The 22,480-nt window shown below is 36.0% G+C and overlaps 2 protein-coding genes across 2 annotated transcripts in view; one reads left to right on the top strand and one right to left on the bottom strand.

Annotated features, from left to right (window-relative positions):
- LOC145671816 (putative phytanoyl-CoA dioxygenase) overlaps positions 1-22,480 on the bottom strand; it is a 246,860-nt gene that overhangs the window by 180,306 nt on the left and 44,074 nt on the right. The gene's annotated exons all lie outside the window — the stretch shown is intronic.
- The window catches only part of LOC145672097 (apolipoprotein D-like), a 94,785-nt gene that overhangs the window by 69,898 nt on the left and 2,407 nt on the right, over positions 1-22,480 (top strand). The window contains exons 3-4 of the mRNA XM_081741365.1: positions 1,290-1,381; positions 15,465-15,557. Of these exons, the coding sequence (XP_081597491.1) occupies positions 1,290-1,381; positions 15,465-15,557 (185 nt within the window). The remainder of the gene's footprint in view (positions 1-1,289; positions 1,382-15,464; positions 15,558-22,480) is intronic.

Here is a 22,480-nt window from a genome sequence, read left to right on the forward strand (position 1 = left end):
TTTGTTCAGCGTAATAACATCTATCAATTGGTACACACACACACACACACACACACACACACACACACACATATATATATATATATATATATATATATATAATCTTTGAATAAAGTTCTTTCACTTAAATGCTAACAATATTGAGATTTATTAGAGTACGTTTGTTTTATCTTGGCACACTTCCTGCCAGTGCACTCGGTTAGCTTTTAAAGTATTTTCTGCTAGCACTCACGTGAACGTTTTAGCCCAATAGACGTCTTATTGGTTTTATCGTGTAGATGACGTTAGTTGTCAGGCAGCTTTTCAAATGAGGTCATTGCTATTTGGCGGGTGTTTGAAGTGCTTAGTTGCCACACACAAACAATTGTGTTACTGTGACTTATGAGTGGTGTGGCGTTTTGCTATTTCCTAGCGTATTGTAACTCGTAATTTAACTGCGGCGTGGGAAGAACGCGTTACAGACAGATTCATCCTTTAGGCGGAAAGCATGCCAAGATACACTAGAACAAGTCAAAAATTAGAGAGCTTTTAATCAAGCGCGATTTTAAATTACAGTAGAACCCCTCTCGTCCGCCCTCGGCTGATCCGCCACTCCGGTTGATCTGACCGTGCTCGAACAGAACTTGTTCCGACTCGTCGGTGACTCTACAAGGCCCATTGTCGTTTACTATCTTCGCGGCATTGTTGTTTACTTGCTGTTACCGGACAGCCGATTTAGTGCTCCGTCACCTCTTGTTTCGTTTCTTTCGTTGTGTGTGTTTCCTGTACTGTACTATGCAGCTTTTAATGCTTACTGTTCATTTGTTTTTACTGTAGAGAACGATAGTCATTTTTGAGTTCGGAGATTGTTTATTTTACTGTAAATCTGTATTTTTCTATATTTTCTGATAATCCGACCTTTTATGCGTTCCGACCATACCCTCAGTCCGAAAGGTGACCGACTAGAGGGGTTCTATTGTATAGTAACCAGAGAGCTGAAGATTCGGTGCAACAAACAGGTAATTATAGTCAGATAATTCCATAGAGTTTTCTTTATAAATATAGAATGAAGAGATCGTTTCGCTATCTAGGCAACGCTAATAAAGTGAAGCAATAATTATCTTGTGCGTAGAGATTACAATATAATGAAACCTCAATAAGACACTACTTGAAGTTTGCAAATAAATATGTATGAAAGACTTTTAAGTAAATGAAGTGCATAATTTGGTCTTTTTTATTTACAAAAGGTTAATAAAAAGTATATGAAAAGATTCTATTTATATTTTATTTATTTATTTATTTTTTTTTAGGACGGACAAAGGCTGGGGCATAAACGCAGACGTCAAAATTCCAGATCATTCAGATGTTGGAAAATTTGTTTACACGCTACCCATAATGCCCTGTAAGTACTAAAACATGAACATTTTAAAGCACTATCAAAATAAAAATTACGGAACATACTGTAGAACGCTTTAAAACTAAAATTTGAGTTTTTGGTGTGAATAAATAAATTAATATACTTCGCTGTTTCTTTAGTTTGCACTTCAGTAACACGTTGGTCTGGAAACCAAGAAATGTTTCTAGCGAAAATAGTAAATGCAAAAAGTGATGTGCAGTACTTTCGGCATAAATAAGTGATTCAGTGGTAGGGCCCTGAATTTTGATCTAATTGTCCTGTTGTGCATTCGAGTTAGCATTTATCTGTGTGTTTATTCACGGTTTTTCAGTACTCTCCTCTAGGGATGTAATAACACCAATTGGCGTTAGGTATACAGATTGAGTAACTATACTGCATAGAGGAAAAGAACATTGTTTTGAAGTAAAATGGTTTGTTATTGATGGTAGTTATATAAAACAGAAGTAAAAAAGAGAGTCATATACTTAAAGTATTATATTACGTCGAGTGAGAATAATGATATATGTGGATGGAAAGTGCAATATGAATTCTGAATGTTTTACATCACAACAAATAACTGTGAGAGATTAGTAATGATAGTAATTATTAATGATATGAAGTGTGAACGTGAAATAAAAGCAAGAATAGGAATGGTGAAAGAAGTTTTTAGGAGGAAGAGAAGACTATTTTGTGGACCCTGAATAAAGAGTTGAGAAAAAGACTCATAAAGTGTTTTGTGTGGAGTATTATGCTGTATGAGATAGGAACATTGACATTACGCAAAAAATGATGAGAAACTACTGGAAGCTTTCGAAATGTAAGTGTGGAGAAGAATGGAAAGAATTAACTGGTTCGAGCGGAGAACGAATGAGAGAGTGTTAGAAATTGTGGGGAGAAAAGAACAACTTTAGATATTATTAAGAAGAGGAAGGGAAACTTGTTGGGACATTATCTATAAGAAGAAACTGTCATGAGGAATGTGCTAGAGGGTATGCTGGCAGGAAAGGGGAGGAGGGGGAGAAGGAGACCACAATTAATGGACGATATCAAAACAGAAAATATCGTACGTGAGTACGTGAAGACAAAGAGGTTAGCTGAAGACCGTGGAGCATGGAAACCTCTCATTGGAGCAAATGACCTGCTAATAATGACATAATGCCTATGATGATGAAATAACTGTGAAGAAAATAGGAATTGCTTGAACCGATATTGGAAACCTGGTGTTCGTAAATCACTCGTTTGAATTCACTGTAGTCTTATGAAATGTTATATGGTCTCCTTGTAACACCTCTTGCTGTTTTATTTCAGCAATTTTTGTATATAGGGGGTGGCCCAAAAGTAATGAAATGAAATGAAATCTTTGAGTTTTACGTTCCACGGTTATGCCGGTTAGGCTAAAGGAGACGGTGATTATGAGAGATGAGTGAAATGGTGGAATGAAGACAGTGGGAGGAAACGGGAGAACCCCGAGAAAACCCACGAGCAAGGTGTTTGTCCACCACAAAGTTCACTTGGCGGAGGCTGGGATTGAACCCGGGACCCCAAGCACCAGAGGTGAACGCTCTACCACTGAGCCACCGCGCCCCCGGCCCAAAAGTAGTTTATATACCCCTGCATTCATCTAGTATAACATTCTAGTTTATGGGTTTATTTGCTACGGCTCTTCCGAGTTTAAGATGTAAGTAATAAGGTATTAAAAACAAATAATAAAGAAACTAAGTCTACCTGATGGATAACAATAAGAAATGATATAAAATACAATGAGCTGATTAGTACGTTACTGTATACCTACTTTTGGGCCACCCTGTATAATCTGTCTTCTTTAATCCAACGAGTTATTCTGGGACGTCATTTTAGAGATTCCATGTATGGGTCCAGCATGTTAATTTACGGCTTCATTTTTTCCCTAGTGTGTTCCAAAGAAATAGACTACATCGTGAACTTACTGTGGATGGGTCAAATATGACGTACTTCTCCCAGTGCTTCCGGCATAATTTGTTTTCGGTGGGTTCCAAAGAAATATGCTACGTATAGAACTTACAATGGATTGGTCAAGCATGACGTACTTCCCCCCCCCATACCTCTGGCTTAATTTGTTTCAGATTTATTCCAAAGAAATATGCAACATACAGAACTTACAATGAATGAGTCAACCATGACGTACTTTCCCGTATACTTCCGGCATCACTTGTTTCCGGTGGGTAACAAAGAAATGTGCTACATATAGAACTGACAACGGATTGGTCAAGCATGACGTACCTTCCCCCATACCTGTGGCTTAATTTGTTTCAGGTGGATTCCAAGTGAATGTGCTACAAGCATAACTTATAATGAATGAGTCAAGCATGAGGTGGATTCCAAGTAAATATGCTCCGTACAGAACTTATAATGGATGAGACAAGCATGACATACTTTCCCCTGTACTTCCGGCATCATTTGTTTCCAGTGGATTCCAAAGAAATTCTTTATTTATAGAACTAATAATGGATGGTTGAAGCTCCGCGTACTTCCCCAGTATTTCTGGAATTATTTGTTTCCAGTCGGTATCAAAGGAATATGCTACTTATAGAACTTAAAAGACGTACTTCCCCCTGTATTACCGGCTTAATTTTTTACCGATAGGTTCTAAAGAAAACTGTTACATATAGAACTTAAAACGAATGGGTTAACCTTGACGTAACTCCCAGCTCTTCCGGCGTAATTTGTTTTCAGTTTATTCCAAAGAAATGTGCCTATATGAAATTACAATATTATATTTTGCGTTGACATAAAAAAAATATAATTATAGGAGAGAGGAATAGATAGGCCAAAGATAAAGAAACAAACTACATCAAATTAAATATTATTTCTATGTTGGCCTATGCTTACTTCATCTAGCAGTTGGGTAGCACGGTGCCTCAATGTTAGAGTGCTATTCTGGTGCGTGGGTCCCTGGTTCAAACCCCGATCAAGTAAGTTTGTGGTGGACAACATTGTGTCCGTGGATTTTCGAGGTACTCCCGTTTTCCTCCTACTTTCTCATTCTATCAATTATTCCATCATCATACATTTGCTTTAATTATCTTCTCCCTTAGCTTAAAGCAGTGATTCTTAACGTTTTTTTTTTTTTGACGACGGCAGACTTCACTGAAAGTCAGAACATCGCAACACATTTGTTTGATATTTCATAATAGTGAAACCTGTTAATGTTTATAACGACAGTGTAACAATGAACATAAACGCTAAACAGTTTGTCTCGATTTTAACTAATTGTTATTAAATTCTTCATGATTTTTAAATTCTAAAATTTCGTGATACATTTTAGGGGACTCCGTGACCCATCAATGTGGCGCGAGAGATTGGTTGAGAACCATTGGCCTAAAGGCATAATCGTGGGAAGTTAAAGTCAAAGATTTCATTTCATTTTTCTTCTAGCAACTATTTTTTTGGAATCTTGGATTTTAAATTAAATCGGAAATGACAGAGTTATTTATCTTACCTATTAATTTGTAGTGAGCACATATTGAACCAGCTCTTTATATGTATAAAAGTACTTTGTATTTCAGGCAGTTTGGCAAACATAAAATCCTTTGTGCTAAGCACTACTTTAAAGATACTAATAATTTCATCGTATAATATTTGTAGGTATTAATTACTGTAAAATTACATCAAATTATTGATAAATGTATTAGAAATGTATGACTGTTAAATTATATGTTTTTTCCCATTATTTTGAAATATTGTTAAATAAAAGGAAAATCCGACGAGTTAAGTGCTTCATTGCCTGAAGTCTACGCAGAGAAGTTTAAACATTTTAAGAGGAAATACTTCGGGGAAGAAAGAGAGAGAGAGAGAGAGAGACGGATATTGGTTCTAATTATAAATTGAATGGTAAGAAAACGAAGCCCTGGTTGTTCCCTGAGGACTCTTCTAAAATCCTGTTTGTCTTTCTTTATTAACTTTGATCTTCCGACGGAAAGCCTACATCTTCAGGATGAAATGAGATAGACTTCCAGGGAGACAGAAATAAAGAAAGAGAAGTAGTAAATGTAAAAAAAAAAAAAACCTCAAATTAAAAGAAGAAGACGAGAAACTTATTATTTTTACTTTCTTTTTGTGTTTCATAAAACTAAATAAAAGTAAACTTAAGTAGATTACCTCCATCTCTCATGTAAATTACCTACCAAATATTCAAATGAAAATTTCAGTAAACATACGAAAAAAAAACTACAATTTTTGTTGGTTCACTCTCAACGGTATCCATCATTAGTGCTAATTGAATTCTCATATTAAGAACAATATTACAGTCATAGGGTTGTAAATATTGCAAAAAAAATTCTGTTTCTTGGAAATTGCAACACTCTTTTCTTTCTTTCTTTCTTTCTTTCTTTCTTTCTTTATTTCTTTATGCGTTAACGATGTTGACTAGATAGATTTTTTTTTACACAACGAATTATTTTTCTCCCTTTTCGTGCTTTTATTCGCTTCGCGACGGAACAGCGTGTTTTCAAAGTGAAAACTTAATACAAATCAGGCGAATGTTGTGAATTCCTTCCCGTACAGAAAACAGATGACGATTATATGCGCTATCTGTCGCTCTGTGACCACTAACCCATAGGTGCTCATTTTATTCCGTTCTCATTCATCCTCGCCCTCTTCCTCGCGAAGAGAGTTATCCATCGCCCTAGCTCGCTCTCCCCTCACAGTGACAGTTGGCCCTTGCCTTCGAGAAAGAAGTTGTTCATCGTCCTCGCGCACCCTCACCCTCGCAGTGACAGTTGACCCTCGCCCTCATACTGGAAACTTGTCGTCGCCCTCGCCCTCGTGCTGGAAACTTGTCCTCGCCCTCACGCACTCTCGCCCTCGCAGTGACAGTTGACCCTCGCGAAGGAAGTTGTTCATCGTAATCGCGCATCCTCACCTTCGCAGTGACAGTTGGCCCTCGCCCTCGCGAAGGGAGTTGTCCAGCCCTCGTTCGCCCTCGCCCTCATGCTGGAAACTTGTTCTTTCCCTCGTGCATCCTCGCCTTCGCAGTGGCAGTTGACCCTTGCCCTCGCTGTCGCCTTCGTGTTGCCAATTTGCCCTCGCCTTCGCGCACCTTCGCCCTCGCGTCTTTGTGGGCGAGGAAATTTGAGGGTAAGGATGCCCTCGAGAGACACCCTCGCGAGGATGAACATCTCTGCACTAAAAACAAAGACAACAGATGAAAATCCTGTAATGTTCAGTGCTGCCAACTTACGAGAACAAAAATGGCGGCATTTCAAAAGTTGCGTTGTTTATGGGATATCAATTATAATGCATATTTTCCATAATCCGAGATAGCCTTGACATCATCTAACTTATCAAAACTTTACTGTATTTCGAAAAATTATTTAAAAGAAAGAATAAATTTTAATAAAATTCATTTTCAGAACATAATGTCACTTGTCATAGTCTCTAAAAAGTCTTAAGAGACTGACATACTAAAAATAATTTTTTAAAAATGCCGTTTTCTTTTGCCTGTTTTTCGTAAGTGAAAGGAGATAATGAAATACAACTTACCTCAATCGTAAATAATGTTATTCTACTACAGAAAATATGAACGTCAAGAATTTTCAGTTTTGGCATCCATAAACATTACAGTGTTGGCAAAATAACAATTCCCCAAAATTTAATTTAAGGCAGCGACTAGAGGAACAAACTCAACTGCATTTGATTACGTATCATGTTGTTTTGGTATCCTGTGAAATACTTTTTAAATAATAGTTATGTTAAGTTTGAAATAAACAAAATACTTTTAACATACGGTTATTAAAATTAAATAATAATGTTATTTAAAAGGTAGTTTACAGGATACCAAAACAAAGTCGCTGCCTTAACTTAGATTTTTGGGGAAATGCTATTCTGGCAGCACTGTAATATTTATGGATGGCAATACTAGAAATTCTTGAGGTTCATATTTTCTGTTATAGAATAACATTATCTATGATGGTGGTAAGTTGTATTTCATAATCTCCTTTCACTTATGAAAAACAAACAAAAGAAAAATGATAAATTTGATATTATTTTTAGTATGTGAGACTCTTAACAAGCAGTAAGTATCATGTGTTCTTCATGCATTTTCATATAAAAAAAAATAAATAAATTCCCTATGATAACATAAGTTGAGAGATCATTAAAAAACAAAAACTAGTTACGGCAGATAATTTGAAGTTTTGACGTATACTTGTGAATTAGACTATAAACTATGAACTTAGCTTACGTATAGAATATTTGTGAATTATAAACTAACAACTTCACTCAATCTCTTGAGAAATATAAGTTATGGTTGAAATGTAGCTGCAAGTATAACATCAATACCAATTTATGATGGGCAGTAGACATATATCTTTATAGAAATATCGATTATTCAGAGACGGAAGATGCTCATTAAAAAGTTCAGCTATTAGTTTTCTTGTTTTTTTTTTCAGTTTTTCTTTAAAGCAACAATTTCCAAGTTTAGTCAACATTTCAGGCCTGTCAATATTGTAATGCATAACTCCTCTTCATTCTTCTAATACTTAACTTGAAGTTAAGCTCGTTATACTAAAAAAAAAAAAAAAAAAAAAAAAAAAAAAAAAAAAAAAAAAATTACCTAGGCTACATTACGTGAATTGCGGTTTTCTATTCACCTAGGAAATGTCCAATTTCTTTAGAAGTTTAGTTACTAGTTCTTCACTAGGAATTTTCTTACGGGTATGTTATCTATATATATAAAAGAGAACGCACAAATCCTTTGTGAACTCATCACGCTAATACGGCTGAACCAATTTCTTTCATTTTTGGGGGGTTATTAGGATTTGGACCCTAGATGGTTTTTATCATATCACTTTAATTTTTAATTACCAGTGTCTTGAGATAATTGACCATTCAAGTGTCCATACGTACAAATCCTTTGTTATTAGTTCATCATAGGTAAAAATAAACGTATTTATATGCAACCCGCATGACCATGTGACTCGGCGGGTTAACATAAATGACAGGCGCTATAATTTTAACATTTACTGCAATTTGAAAGCGAAAAAGTAAAAATTATCTAAGTAACAAAGTTTATTGCGTTCCGGGGTGACCGCAGCGAAGCGGGGTGAACGCTGCTAGTCTTTTATATATACATAGAACAAGATTTTTTTAAATGTAAAAATTCTTTAGGTCTATGGTTCTCAAAATAGTGTACGTGAGCCCAATGCAGCGGACTGCAACATGTTAAGCTCGTTATACTAGAAAAAAGAAGATTACCTAGGCTACATTACGTGAATTGAGGTTTTCTATTCACCTAGGAAACGTCCAGTTTCTTTAGAAGTTTAGTAACTAGTTCTTCACTAAGAATTTTCTTACGTGTATGTTGTATTTTATATATACATAGAACATTTTTTTAAGTGTAAAAATTCTTTAGATTTATTGTTCTCAAAATAGTGTACGTGGGCCCAATGCAGGGGACCGCAACATATTTTTATTTTCTATTTATTCAGGTACTAATACAAAATCGTTCGTAAGAAAACAATATCATAGCAGTTGTGGAAAGATGAAATGAAACAAAATCTTAGAGTTTAACGTCCCACGATTATGCCCTTTAGGCTAAGGGAAACAATTGATTAAGGCAAGTGAATGATGATGGAAAAACTGCTGGAATGAGACTGTCAGAGGAAACGGAAGTATCTCCGACAAAACGCACGGACCGGATGCAGCTCACCACAATCTTACTTAGCCGGGGATTGAAGCAGTGACCCCACCCACCAAAGGTGAGCGCTCTACCACTGAGCCACCATGCCCTGCGTACTAAATCTCGACTCGACTGTCTTATCGTATGGTCACTGTGAGCCAGATCATTATTAGGATCAAGAAAGTGAGACTTCTAATATTACAATACTAGTACGTCCGTCTGTTACTCCACACGGTGGCTTCTATAGGGAAGCGAATTATTAAATTTTCTTTACGCCGTAGTAGTTGGAATGATTATCTCGACTGAGGTCATTAATGGACACAATCCATAACATCTTAGCGAATAACGACGGTTCACATCTGTCCCTTAGTCCACACGATAACTTTTGAACGAAAAGAGAACTCTTGAATTCTTTTTTTTTTCAGTAGATAGCTAGAGTGATTAATTAAATCAATTCGTTAACATCTTAACGGGTAATCGTGAATTACGTCAGTCCGTTAGCCCATACAATAATTCTTGAACAAAAATAATCTTGGCCAAGTTAGTTTAACGGTAGCTATCCATGTCCTATTTTCTACTATTAAATCAAAGGTAGTAGAAGTTACACATTTCACCGTTAGATGGCAGTAAACATTCTCCGCCTGGTGAAATCTACTGAACGAAATTGAAACTACTAGTGACCAATCCTTTCTACTGTCTACCGTAGTTTATTTTGCAATTATGACTTTACTCGGGCTCGCGTGGGCTCAAGCTTACTATGCTCAAAGAGGCTTATTAAAGCTCACTTATTAATTTTATTGAGTTCGCGCCTACTAGAAGCTCAAGATCTTTATCCTCAATGGAGTGTGCATTGGCTCGTGGTTGAGCTCATAAATCATACTGGGGCTCAGGTTCACTTCTATTTGGACTTTAGCTTACTATGACTTTATACGGATTGAAATCATCCCTTTTTCGTGCTCAAATATTGGCGTCGAGCAGGAGCGGATTAAGGGCGGAGCCAATGGAGCCCAGGCTCTCTAGGCCTCCAAAAGTCCCTCTCTTTAATATTAAAATATAGCAATTAACTTATTATATTATAGGCTTCAGATCCATACTAATTTTTTATCCGCTCGCTACGCTCGCAGTATCGCTAGAGTTAAACCTTCTTCCACCAGCTAGAATTATTCGTAACATAGGGCCCCCTTGAAATATTCGGCTCCAGGACCTCAAAAGCCTTAATCCGCCCCTGGCGTCGAGCCCAACTGAAACCGAAAATTAAGCTCCCGAACTTAGAAGTCTTTGGTTCCTGTAGTCCTCATAATTCTGGATAGTGTTGGTTCTCGTTTCGAAAACGAAACTTCGAGACGAGACGAGACGAGACGAAAAGTTGCACAAGTCCCGTGAACAACACTAGTTTGTCCAAGTCTTACAATTTAAACACTGCTTTCTTGTTACATGATTAGTAGTATAAAAACTATAAATTGATAAAGTGAATGTATCCACACAATGAAGATAATTTACCAACTTTTAAAGATCCGCAAGTTATTACGCAATATATAGAAATAATAAATATGTTTTAAGGTGGATCACTAGGTGTTCCCAGTGCTATGTTAAACGCTGCTTAAATAGTGCGGCGTTGCCAGATAGTGTGAAGTGTTTACTGATGACAGATAATAAAGGAAGTAATCATGGAATTCTGCTTGGATACTTACTAGAGAAATTAGTTTTCGACCCTTACCACAATTCCGCTTCTCGAACTGCAATGCTAGAATCCGGGAATTTTTCTTATTGTGACTACTACAGTAAACGTACAAATTTGGCAACAATGTATTATGGCATTCTGCGCAAGTTTCCTCTCAAAATCTATTTCCTTAATTGTAAATTAATATTTAAATAAAATATGAAACATAACACGAAAAACGGTGAAACAATATATCTATTTTGTGATAAGATTGATACTTTAAAGTAATTTACACATACAAATAAACATTTTGTAAAAGTGAGCACTTATAGTAAGATCTTACAGCAAATGCCATCTTTTGTGCTCATTGTAAAATGAATCAAATATTTGTTATTTTTCGATATCAGGAGAGACAACCAAATGAATCACCGTCTTGTGCTGTAGCTGAAACATTACTTTAGCTTATAGTACAATATTTATAATATGTAACGTTTCATTGCGCAGTACTTAAGGCAATGAGCTAAAATATGCACTGACTTCCGGGTGGTGATCCACCTTTAATGTTATATCACACCCTTAGTTGAACTCTCATGATGCAGGGGAATTTTGATAGCTTCTAGATGGAATTAAGAAGGAAATCAGGACATACATTTTGTCAGGCCCGTAGCCAGCTCAAAAATTTAGAGGGGGCCCGGAAGAAGTTAGGGGGACCCGACCCAATCATATTATACTTCATCACCGTATTATAGTTCATTTGCAACAATACCGTGAAATTTTATGGGGACCAGCCAACGTTTAGGAAGGGCCCGGCCCCCTTCCCCCCGTGGATACGGGCCTGCATTTTGTACATAAATTTACATAAGAGATAAGACGAAACAGAAAAAGCTTTCGTAGAATCGAAACGAGAAGAGAAAGTAATTTTAGAGATCCAAGCCAAACCGAGAAGAGGCGAGAAAATCTTACTTCTCATCTCCTGAGCAAAACTAGTCCTGGTCCGAGACTTCCTAGCCTCGACTTCAAATGAGCCCTGGTTGTAATACAAGATTAATACATATAAATGAAAGTGAGTATGATTGTGACTTAATGGGCCTTATGCAGAGTCGTTCTGACGCGTGATTAGTACCATACTAAAGAGTTAGACTAACATATGTTTCTTGGAGTAGTCAGGCCTTTAGTATAACACTAATCATACGTCAAAACAACTCTTCATAAGACGTAATAACTCTTGAAACATCAGACGGATCTCGATCAAATTTTCAACATAGAGGAGATTTGAGCCTGGGGTGCTTTTTATCATTTCACTTTGACAGTAGAACTTAGGGAAGGGGAGGAGTGGATATATAAAAAATAAATAAAACTCTTGAACCACCCGACCCATCTTGATCAAATTTCCGACGTAGATGAAGTTCGGGTCTGGGATGGTTTTTATCATTTCACTTTGATGGTGCAACTTAGGGGAGGAGGAGGGAGGGGAAATATAAAAAAATGTCGAAAATGACCTACATTAGTCCCGAATCCATAATTTTCGGGTCGCTGAGATGAACAGTGACACTTCCGATGCCGTTTAAATCCATATTCAACCCACAATAGTAATATTTATTTCTTATTTATAAAAATTACTTATTATTTCTTGATTTTTCATTATATTTTCTTTGTTTCTTTCGATTTGAGAGGGCTTCTGTAATAGTAAAAAGTGACTAACGGAACATTATTAATTAAAAAAATAATAATCCAGCAAAGCGGGTAATTGAACTAGTTCCGTTTTAAAAAGGAAAAAGTCCTTTATTCCTGTTTTTTTCACTATTTTTCACAACTACCGCAGTGCAGTAGATTTATATATATGTATACACGATCACATATAGAAAAGCAAATATAATAAACAGAACTAGGCCCGTCTCTTTTTCAAAAGAAAGAGTTTTATCCAGTTAGCTCGCCTTACTTTAGTTTAAACGCTCTGTTTTATTAGGTACGGTCTACATGATAAGTAGAATATATCTTGTGGTAAGTGGTAAGGTTGGCAGCGTGAGGGGTTCTCCTGGGAATCAATGCCCGAGTTCGATGCTGGTAGTCGATGGTCGAAGAGAGAGAGAGCAACAGAGAGAGAGAGGGAGAGCAAGATGTGTGTTTGTAATGGCCCCAGTTTCTCAGAGGCTTACGAAGGTAACATCGGCTGTAATTTAGCTGGTCGTTTACGTCAGCGCTTGGTGATAAACGAACGACCCCGTTTGATCCTCTGCGTGAATAAGGTATGAATAGAGAACGCCTTTTTTCTCTTTTACCTGAAAAATGCTCTATAAAGTCCATCGAACTATAAAACTCCAAAGTCGTAAGATCAATATATATATATATATATATATATATATATATATATATATATATTCATTCTCACAAACATAAAAGCATACTCATATACGCAAAGAGAAAACGTATAAATTTAAGGAAAAAGGGGGAGAATTTTGAAACAAATACATCATTGAAAACTAACAGAGCTTCCGTCCATGTCTCGTTTATTCTAGGTGCTGGAAGATATATTACATTATATATACATACTTGTTTTTAAGACTTCGGATTCTAATAAACCACCTACTAAGTGCTCGGAACATAAGCCTTTTTTGTCTCGATACATATGACTTAATAAAAAGCCAAATAAAACCGTTTAAAAGCTATAACGTGTTCATATATGCTCATTTCTCACAATGTTGTTCGTGATCTTAAAAGTGGGTTTTATTAACTTTATTATTTTAGAAACTACTTTCATATTTAGGTTTTACATCATTTTCGCATGTTCATGGGCTTATAAGTGTCGTTAAAGTTATCAATGCTCCCTTATATATATATGGAGCTATTTCTATTTGTAGTGAAGCAGATCGTTAGATGGGATATTCGACGACCGACTTTATCCACGTTTATGAATAAAAAATGAATCGATGATCATTTGTTTTTCTTTCTATTTACAAACCACAATTTTGTATTGATATAACATTAAAACAATAAAAAGTCATAGTTTCATACATGACTGGAAGCATACAAGGGGAGGCATGGTGTCTCAGTGGTAGAGAACTTATCTCTGTTGCTTGGGGTCCCTGGTTCGATCCCCGTCCAAGTCTGTTTGTGGTGGACAACATTATGTCCATGGGATTTCTCGGGATACAACCGTTTCCCTCCACAATCTCATTCCACGAATTCTTCTATCATCATTCAATTGCCTTAATCATCCCTCTCTCTCAACCTAAAGGACATAATCGTAGGACATTAAATTGAAAGAAGCATTTTCGAAGCACGCAAGTAGTATGTGTGTTACTCTTAAGTGTGTGTGTGTGTGTGTGTGTGTGTGTGTGTGTGCGCGTCACCATCAGAAGCAATCAAACAATACACAAAATCTGTTCTGACGATGAACATTTTTGGTAAGTTCAGCAGCACTTATATCGGTTGGCACACCGTGTATGGTGACCAATGGATTCATTTCCTTTGGAATCTTAACCTTTATCTTCTCCGTGAGTTATTTTTTAAAAATTACTCTTGATCTTTTGCAGGTCATCCACAGAATTGATTCAATGACCACGTTGTTACCAGTGTTCCTCACTACTATTATCTTTAAAACGTCTATTATATATGTAAATCCGCTCGTGATGAGTTTCTGGCTTGCCACTGAAGTCCAGCATGTAAAGAATTTTAATTCAGGAGAAGTTCTGCTTATATGCTATTAAAATTATTGTAATTATTTTCTTTGGCTTAGCTGTTAAGAGTTGACACAATCAAGAACTAATGAGTTTATTATAATGTATAGCTTTGATTTAACAATTCCTCACTGTAAACAATTACGGTCACATTTACTGACCGATTACCGTCAATTCTGGCTGTCATCCGGTTACTCGAAAAATTACAGTATTAGTGTTAAAGTTATGGTAATAAGGCATAAATACGGCATTTTTATGGTCTATAACCATAAAGTTTACAGTAATACCGTAAGTTTTAGAGTAATCAGTTGGTAGCCAGAATTGACGGTAATCGGCCAGTAAATGTGACCGTAATTGTTTACAGTGTACATTGGAAATAATAACTTTTGTGGTTTGAAAATTTAGAAGACTAGCAGCGTTCACCCCGCTTCGCTGCGGTCACCCCGGAACGCAATAAACTTTGTTACTTAGATAATTTTTACTTTTTCGCTTTCAAGTGATATGATAAAAACCATAGAAGATTGCAGTAAATCTTAACATTATATCGCCTGTCATTTATGTTAACCCGCCCCGCTTCGCTGCGGTCATCCCGGTGCTGGCATATTGTAAAAGTGTCTGTAAAAATAAGCAAATCAATTAAAAAATTTTAAACAGAAGATTCAAGCTATTTTCCGCTGTATATCGCCTGTCATTTATGTTAACCCGCCGAGTGACACGGTCATGCGGGTTGCATATAAATACGTTTATTTTTACCTATGATGAACTAATAACAAAGGATTTGTACGTTATGGACACTTGAATGGTCAATTATCTCAAGACACTGGTAATTAAAAATTAAAGTGATATGATAAAAACCATCTAGGGTCCAAATCCTAATAACCCCCCAAAAATGAAAGAAATTGGTTCAGCCGTATTAGCGTGATGAGCGGACAAAATTTTGTACGTTCTCTTTTATATATATAGATTGAATTTTTTAAAAAAAAATAGGTTATAAAGTGAATAGATGACACAGATTATAAATTAGTAAAATCTCCAAAAAATAAATACGCATTTTTCACATTTTTAAGATGTTCTAATATCTCCTTCTTTTTCCAGGGACAGAATCTTCTTACCGTGTTCTGGCCACAGACTACGTCAACTTTGCAGTTGAGTGGAAGTGTGAAAATAAAAATGATACGAAATATGAAGGTAATGTATCAATTTAGAATATTGAAGAAAAAAATCGAACATTTTAGTTTGCATTAATGAATGCGGATTAATGGTATACGAAACTTTTAAAAGCGGTTATTAAAGAAGGAAACTAAATAGATAACTAATGAATTGTGTAATTTCATAAACAAAAAAAAAAAAAAAAAAAAAAAAAAGACGAAAACGCGGAAAATTTTTCACTTTCAAATAAGAAAAAATATATTCTTATTATTAGGTCTATAATAATAATATTCACCAGGTTACTGTACTGATGATGTAAATTAAATGGGGGATGATAGCAGAACAATAGAAAAAATGCAAAGGTTTTACTGAATACTTGCACAAACATGGGTTTAGAACTAAATGCAGAGAAAACTAAATACATAGAAGTTCGTTGGGATCGTAATACTGCAAATTACGGAGCGTTAAAATATAAAATAATATTTTCGATAACGTATATATAGTTTCAGATATCTAGAATCAATATGAACACATCAAAACCACATTCACGAAGAAATTAAATGTCGACTAAAAACAGAAAATTCGTGTTATTATGCAGTTCAAAAACTTTTTGTAGCCACAAATTCTGTCGAGCAATTTAAAGCTTAAAATATACAAAACGATAATTGTGCCTGTTGTTCTGTATGGTTGCGAAACATGGTCGCTTACTTTGAGGGGGGGCCCTAGGCTGAAAGTATTATAGAATAAAATCCTGAGACGAATATTCAGACCCAAGACGAACGGGAGTAGGGAATGCTGGAAACTTCATAACGAAAACCTGCATAATTTGTACCGTTTACCAAACATTGTTAGGGTCATCAAGTTTAGTAGCCTGAGCTGGTCAGTTCATGTGACCAGAATGGAAGAAAGTAGGAATGTTTTCAAAGTGTTAACTGGAAGATCAATCGGAAAACGACCATTAGAAAGACCTTGCCGTAGGTGGGAGGACACTATTAAGATAGATCTCGCAGAAATAGGACTACAAAATAGAAACTGGATTCAGTTGGCTAAGGATAGAAGTCTATGTAGAGCTGTTGTGAACGCGGCAATGAACCTCCGGGTTCCATAGGCCATAAAGTTACTTATTAGGTCTAGAAGATTAAAATTTTATTTAGTTTATTTAACATTGTTTTAATTTTAACGGGGCATTTAGAATTAATGGCGGAGAGAAACGTAAGATAAAATCGTTTATCGATTAATGTAGTTATAAGCAAACTACGGCTCATGACCCAGAAGCGGCTGTACCACTGAAAGGTTTCACAAACCGTGTACTTCAAAAGAATTGAAGGAGGCCAAAATGGCTCAGTGGTAGAGCGCTTACCTCTATTGTTTGGGGTCCCTGGGACCCCGGCCAAGTAAGTTTATGGTAAACAACATCGTGTCCATAGATTTTCTCAGAATATTCCTATTCCCTTCCACATTCTCATTCTACCATTTCTTCCATCACCATTCACCTCCCTTACTCATCCGTCTCCCTTAATCTAATGGGTATAATCGTGGGACGTTAAGCTAAATTATTTCATTTCATTTTCGAAAAGAATTGAATTAGAAACAGTCTGATAGATGAATAATTAACTTCACTTCTGAGAGTTAGTGTATCCTAGCTCGAAACAGATTACGAGAAACTTAAATTATTAATAGGGTTTATTGTTCTTAATATATTACATTGGCCCGGTTTTTGGATCAAAAGATCCAATATATTTCAATCAAAAATTTCCTTCTACGTCTTATATTTGGAAAACTACATATACTGTAGCCAAACCCGAACTATCACTAAACTCAGAATGACGTGCTTATTCCGTAAAAAAATACGAAAACTCGATTTAGGGGCCGTTCGAAAATTTTGCTGTCCTTGATCCTAAATCGATCCATTATTTCAATCAAAAATTTTTTGTAGGTTTTATATCTGGAGAACTACATATAGTGTAGCCAAACTCAAACTATCACTTAACTCAGTATGATGTGCTTATTCCGTAGAAAACACAAAAACTTGATTTAGGGGCCATTCAAAAAGTTTGTGGCCCCTGATCCAAAAACTAATTATTGGCGAAGATCGCAATCTTTTGATCTAAAATTCTTGTTATTCTTCCTTTGACACCCTCTTAAAAAAAAGTTTGCCCATCATTGGATTAATTAATTGTAGTTAGTAACAAGAACTTGCTAGAGAGTATTATTTTCTAACCAAGATAAGGCAAAAAGTATAGTCCAATCTGGGTGCAGAAATCCGTTATTTCGGAGTTATAGGCTGCCGAAAACATGAAAAAATGAACTTTAAAGGCTCATAGCTCCAATACTATGGGACCTACCGTAGTCGGGTCAAGACTTCGCTTAGGAACTAATATGTGCCCTATCCAAATATCTGTTTCAGAATCCTAAGCTACTCACTCAACAATTTTCATAGAAGGATTTTGACTACGGGCATATAGTTTTGAATATTTGGATAGGAAACATACTAGTTCCTAAGCGAAGTCTTGACCCGACTACGGTAGGTCCCATAGTATTGGAGCTATGAGCCTTTAAAGTTCATTTTTTCATGTTCTCGGCAGCCTATAACTCCAAAAGTAACCATTTGTGCACTTATGATGCGTGCGAGACAAGATTTGTGGCTGTCTCGTCTCGAAAATATGCTGTAAAAGTGATGTCTCGACTTGAAAAATGTATATTTCTCTATTGGAAGAGCAGTGTCTCGACTCGAATTTTGTCAGGAAAAACCTGTCTGGACTAGTCTCGTGCGCATCCCTATTGTGCACCCAGGTTCAGGTTGCTCTATACTTTTCGTCTTATCTTGGTGTCAGGAACGTTATCGGTGTTGTTGTTTTGAAACATCCTCTCTCTCTCTCTCTCTCTCTCTCTCTCTCTCTCTCTCTCTCTATATATATATATATATATATATATATATATATATATATATATATATATAGATAGATAGAGAGTGTAGATGCTTATTAAGTTATTACAGTTTAAATATAAACAAAATAAAAGCAACAAATATTAAAGGAAGGAAAAATATTTTTTACTAGATATTTCAAGCTAAGCAGGTCAGATATAAAGTAATTAACTTATATTTGTCAAATAAAACAGAGATTACAACAAAATTTTGTTGTAAAAAAGTGTTCTTTAACATACACACACACAGAAAAACTAAAATGAAAAATGTATATAAATTTGAAAATAGCCCAAAACAAGGCAATAAAAATGTTACATGTCATGTCCAGGGAATATACTGCCCAAAAAACATAGTTTTCTACATGTTTTCTTTCTTTTCGTGTATATGTGTTATTCTCGTAAACTTTTGTGTATAATCATGGTATACAATAAAAATGTAGGACGTGAGAATGTTTTTCAGAAATTAAAAAAAAAGGACTTTATATCTTGTTAGTTAACACAAACTAGGCTGCAGATTCTGTTTATTTTTGATTTTAGTGCAGAAAGTAATGAGTTTTGTTGCTGACAGCAATAATTGCAATATCTTAATTTACTTTGAGGTAATTACATTATTAGAAGCAAGTCGTATCAAAGATTGTAGAAGCCTTCCAGGTGTAATAACATGTAAGGGATATACATGTTTCAAAGAGAGATCATGTTTTGTATAGGATAGATTCGCGTATGTGCAAAAACATTTAAAAAAAATGTAATTGGTCTTGGAAGAAATTGCAGGAAATCATGCAACTTCCGAGAACACATTATTAAGCCAATTAAACCAATGGTTAAGAATATGTATATTTATGGAGCTGCAGTTCCTGTTATGAAACGAAAACGAACGGATATGAAGTTCTTCTGTTTAGGCAGAAGGGAAAAAGAAGTGCACGCCAAGAGAAAAATCTGCAACACGGTTTACTTACGTGGGTAAAGAAGTTCGTGTACTCCCGAGCTTGATAATTCCTTCTAACGATCAATTTCTAAGGATCCTCTCTGTTGAACAAGTAGAGGAGGTACAGTTGGAATGAAATGAAATCTTTCAGTTAAACGTCTCACAATTATGCCCTTTCACTAATGGAGATGATTATTAACCTTTAAACTGCGGAGGTATTTTTTTAAAACTACATTTAAAGCGTTTTCGTAAGGGTTTACAAAGAAGACCATGTTTTTACTTCTATTTATTGAAGACACATGCAATAAAAAGTGTTACAAAAGTTATTGTAGTACCATTTCGTAATCGAAATATCCGTAGTTAAGACAAATAACAGGGTATTTCGAAAACAAAATATCCCGTAGTTTAAAGGTTAAAGCAAGTGAATGATGATAGAAGAATTGGTGGAATGAAGAAGTGGAAGGAAACTGGAGTATCGTGAGAAAATCCTCGGACATGATATTGTCCACCACAAACTTACTTGGCCGGGGGTCGAATCAGGGTCCCTGCACAGCAGAGGTAAGTGTTCTACCAGTGAGCCATTGTGTCTTCATTGTGGAGTTGAACGATTTTCGCTGACTGCTTCCTACTAGCTTTGCTATCTTAAATAACTTACAGTAAAAATACAATTCGCTGAGGAAAGGAACGTTTATTTAAAAAGTCCTACTAAATGTGTGACAGTTTCACCAACTAACTGAACATATTGGCTTCATTTAGACCATATAGAGTGTCTGGTGAAGCCAACATGGTCAATTAGTCGGCGAAATTGTCACACATTTAGTAGGATTTTTTAAATAAACGTTCCTTTGCTCAGCGAATTGTATTTTTACTGTAAGATTTTTCACTATAGTCTGTATCATACAACGATGACGTTAATTTCCTGTCTCTTAACTACAGACAAAAGCTTTTATGTGAGGGTATTTGCAAAACTTTCTGTTCTGACACTGAAATATCACGCTATTAGTAATAAGCTGTTCGTGGCATACAGTGCCATCTATGGAGAAAATAATGTATGAGTTTGAACCGTCTAGCTGTAAACCACAATGCTAGATCTAGGTTGTAAGTTGGATGCTGAATTTTCTCCAAGGCACTGCCACTGCACCTTGGCAAAAACAACCGTCTGCATTGGCGAATATTTCACGTAGTAAGCGACCTCAACGCACGCGACAGTCTTAAATGAACTGATACAGCTGGATAGTTCAAACTGATTCATTATTTCTTCCATAGATGGCACTATGTGTCATGAAAGGCTTATTGCCAGTGGAGCGATATTTCAGTGTCTAGTGGAAATTTTTGGAAATATCCTCGTAGATTTAATAAGGATTTTTATAGTCTATTTCAGAATACATCTCTTGCCCTAGGTGTTGTATCCTGCAAATCTTAGTATCATTTTCTGCTTTAGATTATTTTTTAAGAAAGAAAATGACATCGATTTTTTTTGAAATGACTCTTAATACACTCAATGAAATAGAAAAGAAGAAATCAAAGCAAATTGTGTTCCATAATTTCTCATACTATACTGTTGTATAGGTGTATATTACTAAGACATTTTTATCAAATTTTTATAGAAATTCTAATCGTATAAAATATTATTATGAAATAATTCAACAATAAAATCTGCCCTACACAAGGAACGCGCAGAGACTTAGTAATACATTCTCTGCTATGGTAGTACTGGGTTTAATCCCTGGTTATGTGTTTAATGTTAACTGTGTTGCGTACCTATGGCATATTTATTTTTAACCCTGTAATTTATATTGTAATTTTTTGTTTTCTTTCAAATAAACCGGAATCTTAATTATATAATTTTACTGATTTCTTCAAGTTTAGTTAAATGGTCTTTTTCAAAATTAAGTTCTATTTTATACATATACATTTTATTTTAAACTCTCGTGGCTATATGCTTAACATGCTCGTCTTTGACGCGGGGGTTCGAGTGCGATTCTTACGAAGCTCATGTAATTTGTACGCTATGTTAAGCTATAAGTTCACGTCTCATATAGCCTTGCTACTGAAAAGGACGCTAAACCCTAATCATTTACTTACGTTGAGCCGAAGTCTACGGGCAACTGCACTACTCATGCACAACCCATGAGGTAAACAACACCATCTCGTTAGTCAAGCAGCAGAACAGTGATCGAGGGTAGTCTGATGCCGCTGAACGGATTCTGGGAAGGGTTCATTGTGACTATTTGCGACGTTAAGTTCAAGGCGACGCGCATCATAGAAATGAGTCAAGTACGTAATTTTCGTGTAGGTCATGCCACTGTGAATCATACTATGCGAAAATATGCGGCAGAGTCCTGGACCCACGACACCGACACTGACAGCTAAAACCATTTCCCAAAAGGGTTCATGATTGTGGCCGGTTTTACGTGCAGGGGCAAACTGAAAGTTGGAATAAAATCTCAAAATCAATGCTGCGTACCAAACTCATGTTCTGACTGAAATATTCCAAGCATAAAATCCCAACATTGTATGGACAAGACGTGATTCAGGTTGAACTGCACCAAGACAAGGCATCTAGCCACACGGCGAAAAATTCGCTGAAATTCTATTGCCGTATGGAACAGTAAAATAGAATTTCGCCAATTCCCTTCTGTGACATCACTGTAAGAGTGCAGATGCCAACCCAATGAACTATTTGGGTTTTGGACCCCTGAAGAGGCGCCTGACCCATCGTCGTGTCCGCATCATCATCGGGCTGTACGAAATCTTTAAAGAAGAATGGCATACAATAACCATGGTCCAGATACAACGTACTCTCCTACAATAGAGACACAGATTTCGGGCAATAGTCAGTAGAAGTGTCCTGCAGATCGAAGACAACCGGTGATGGAAACATTTCGAAGGAAAGTGATCAATTCAAGTTTGGCTCAATATAAATGAATCAACCTCGGTATAAATCAATGAAAAAAAAATAGCACGGGTATTCAACACCGTTAATCTGAAGGTTTCATATAATTGTCATCGTACCCACGAGAATGTCGATCATATATGGTACACTCATGTCCAAAATGATTGTCGCATATCTATAACTGTCTTCTTGTAAGAATATAATTTGATAATGATT

Source organism: Thermobia domestica, chromosome 15 (assembly GCF_964235325.1).
Source record: "Thermobia domestica chromosome 15, izTheDome1.hap1.1, whole genome shotgun sequence".
In the NCBI taxonomy this organism is placed as follows: domain Eukaryota; kingdom Metazoa; phylum Arthropoda; class Insecta; order Zygentoma; family Lepismatidae; genus Thermobia; species Thermobia domestica.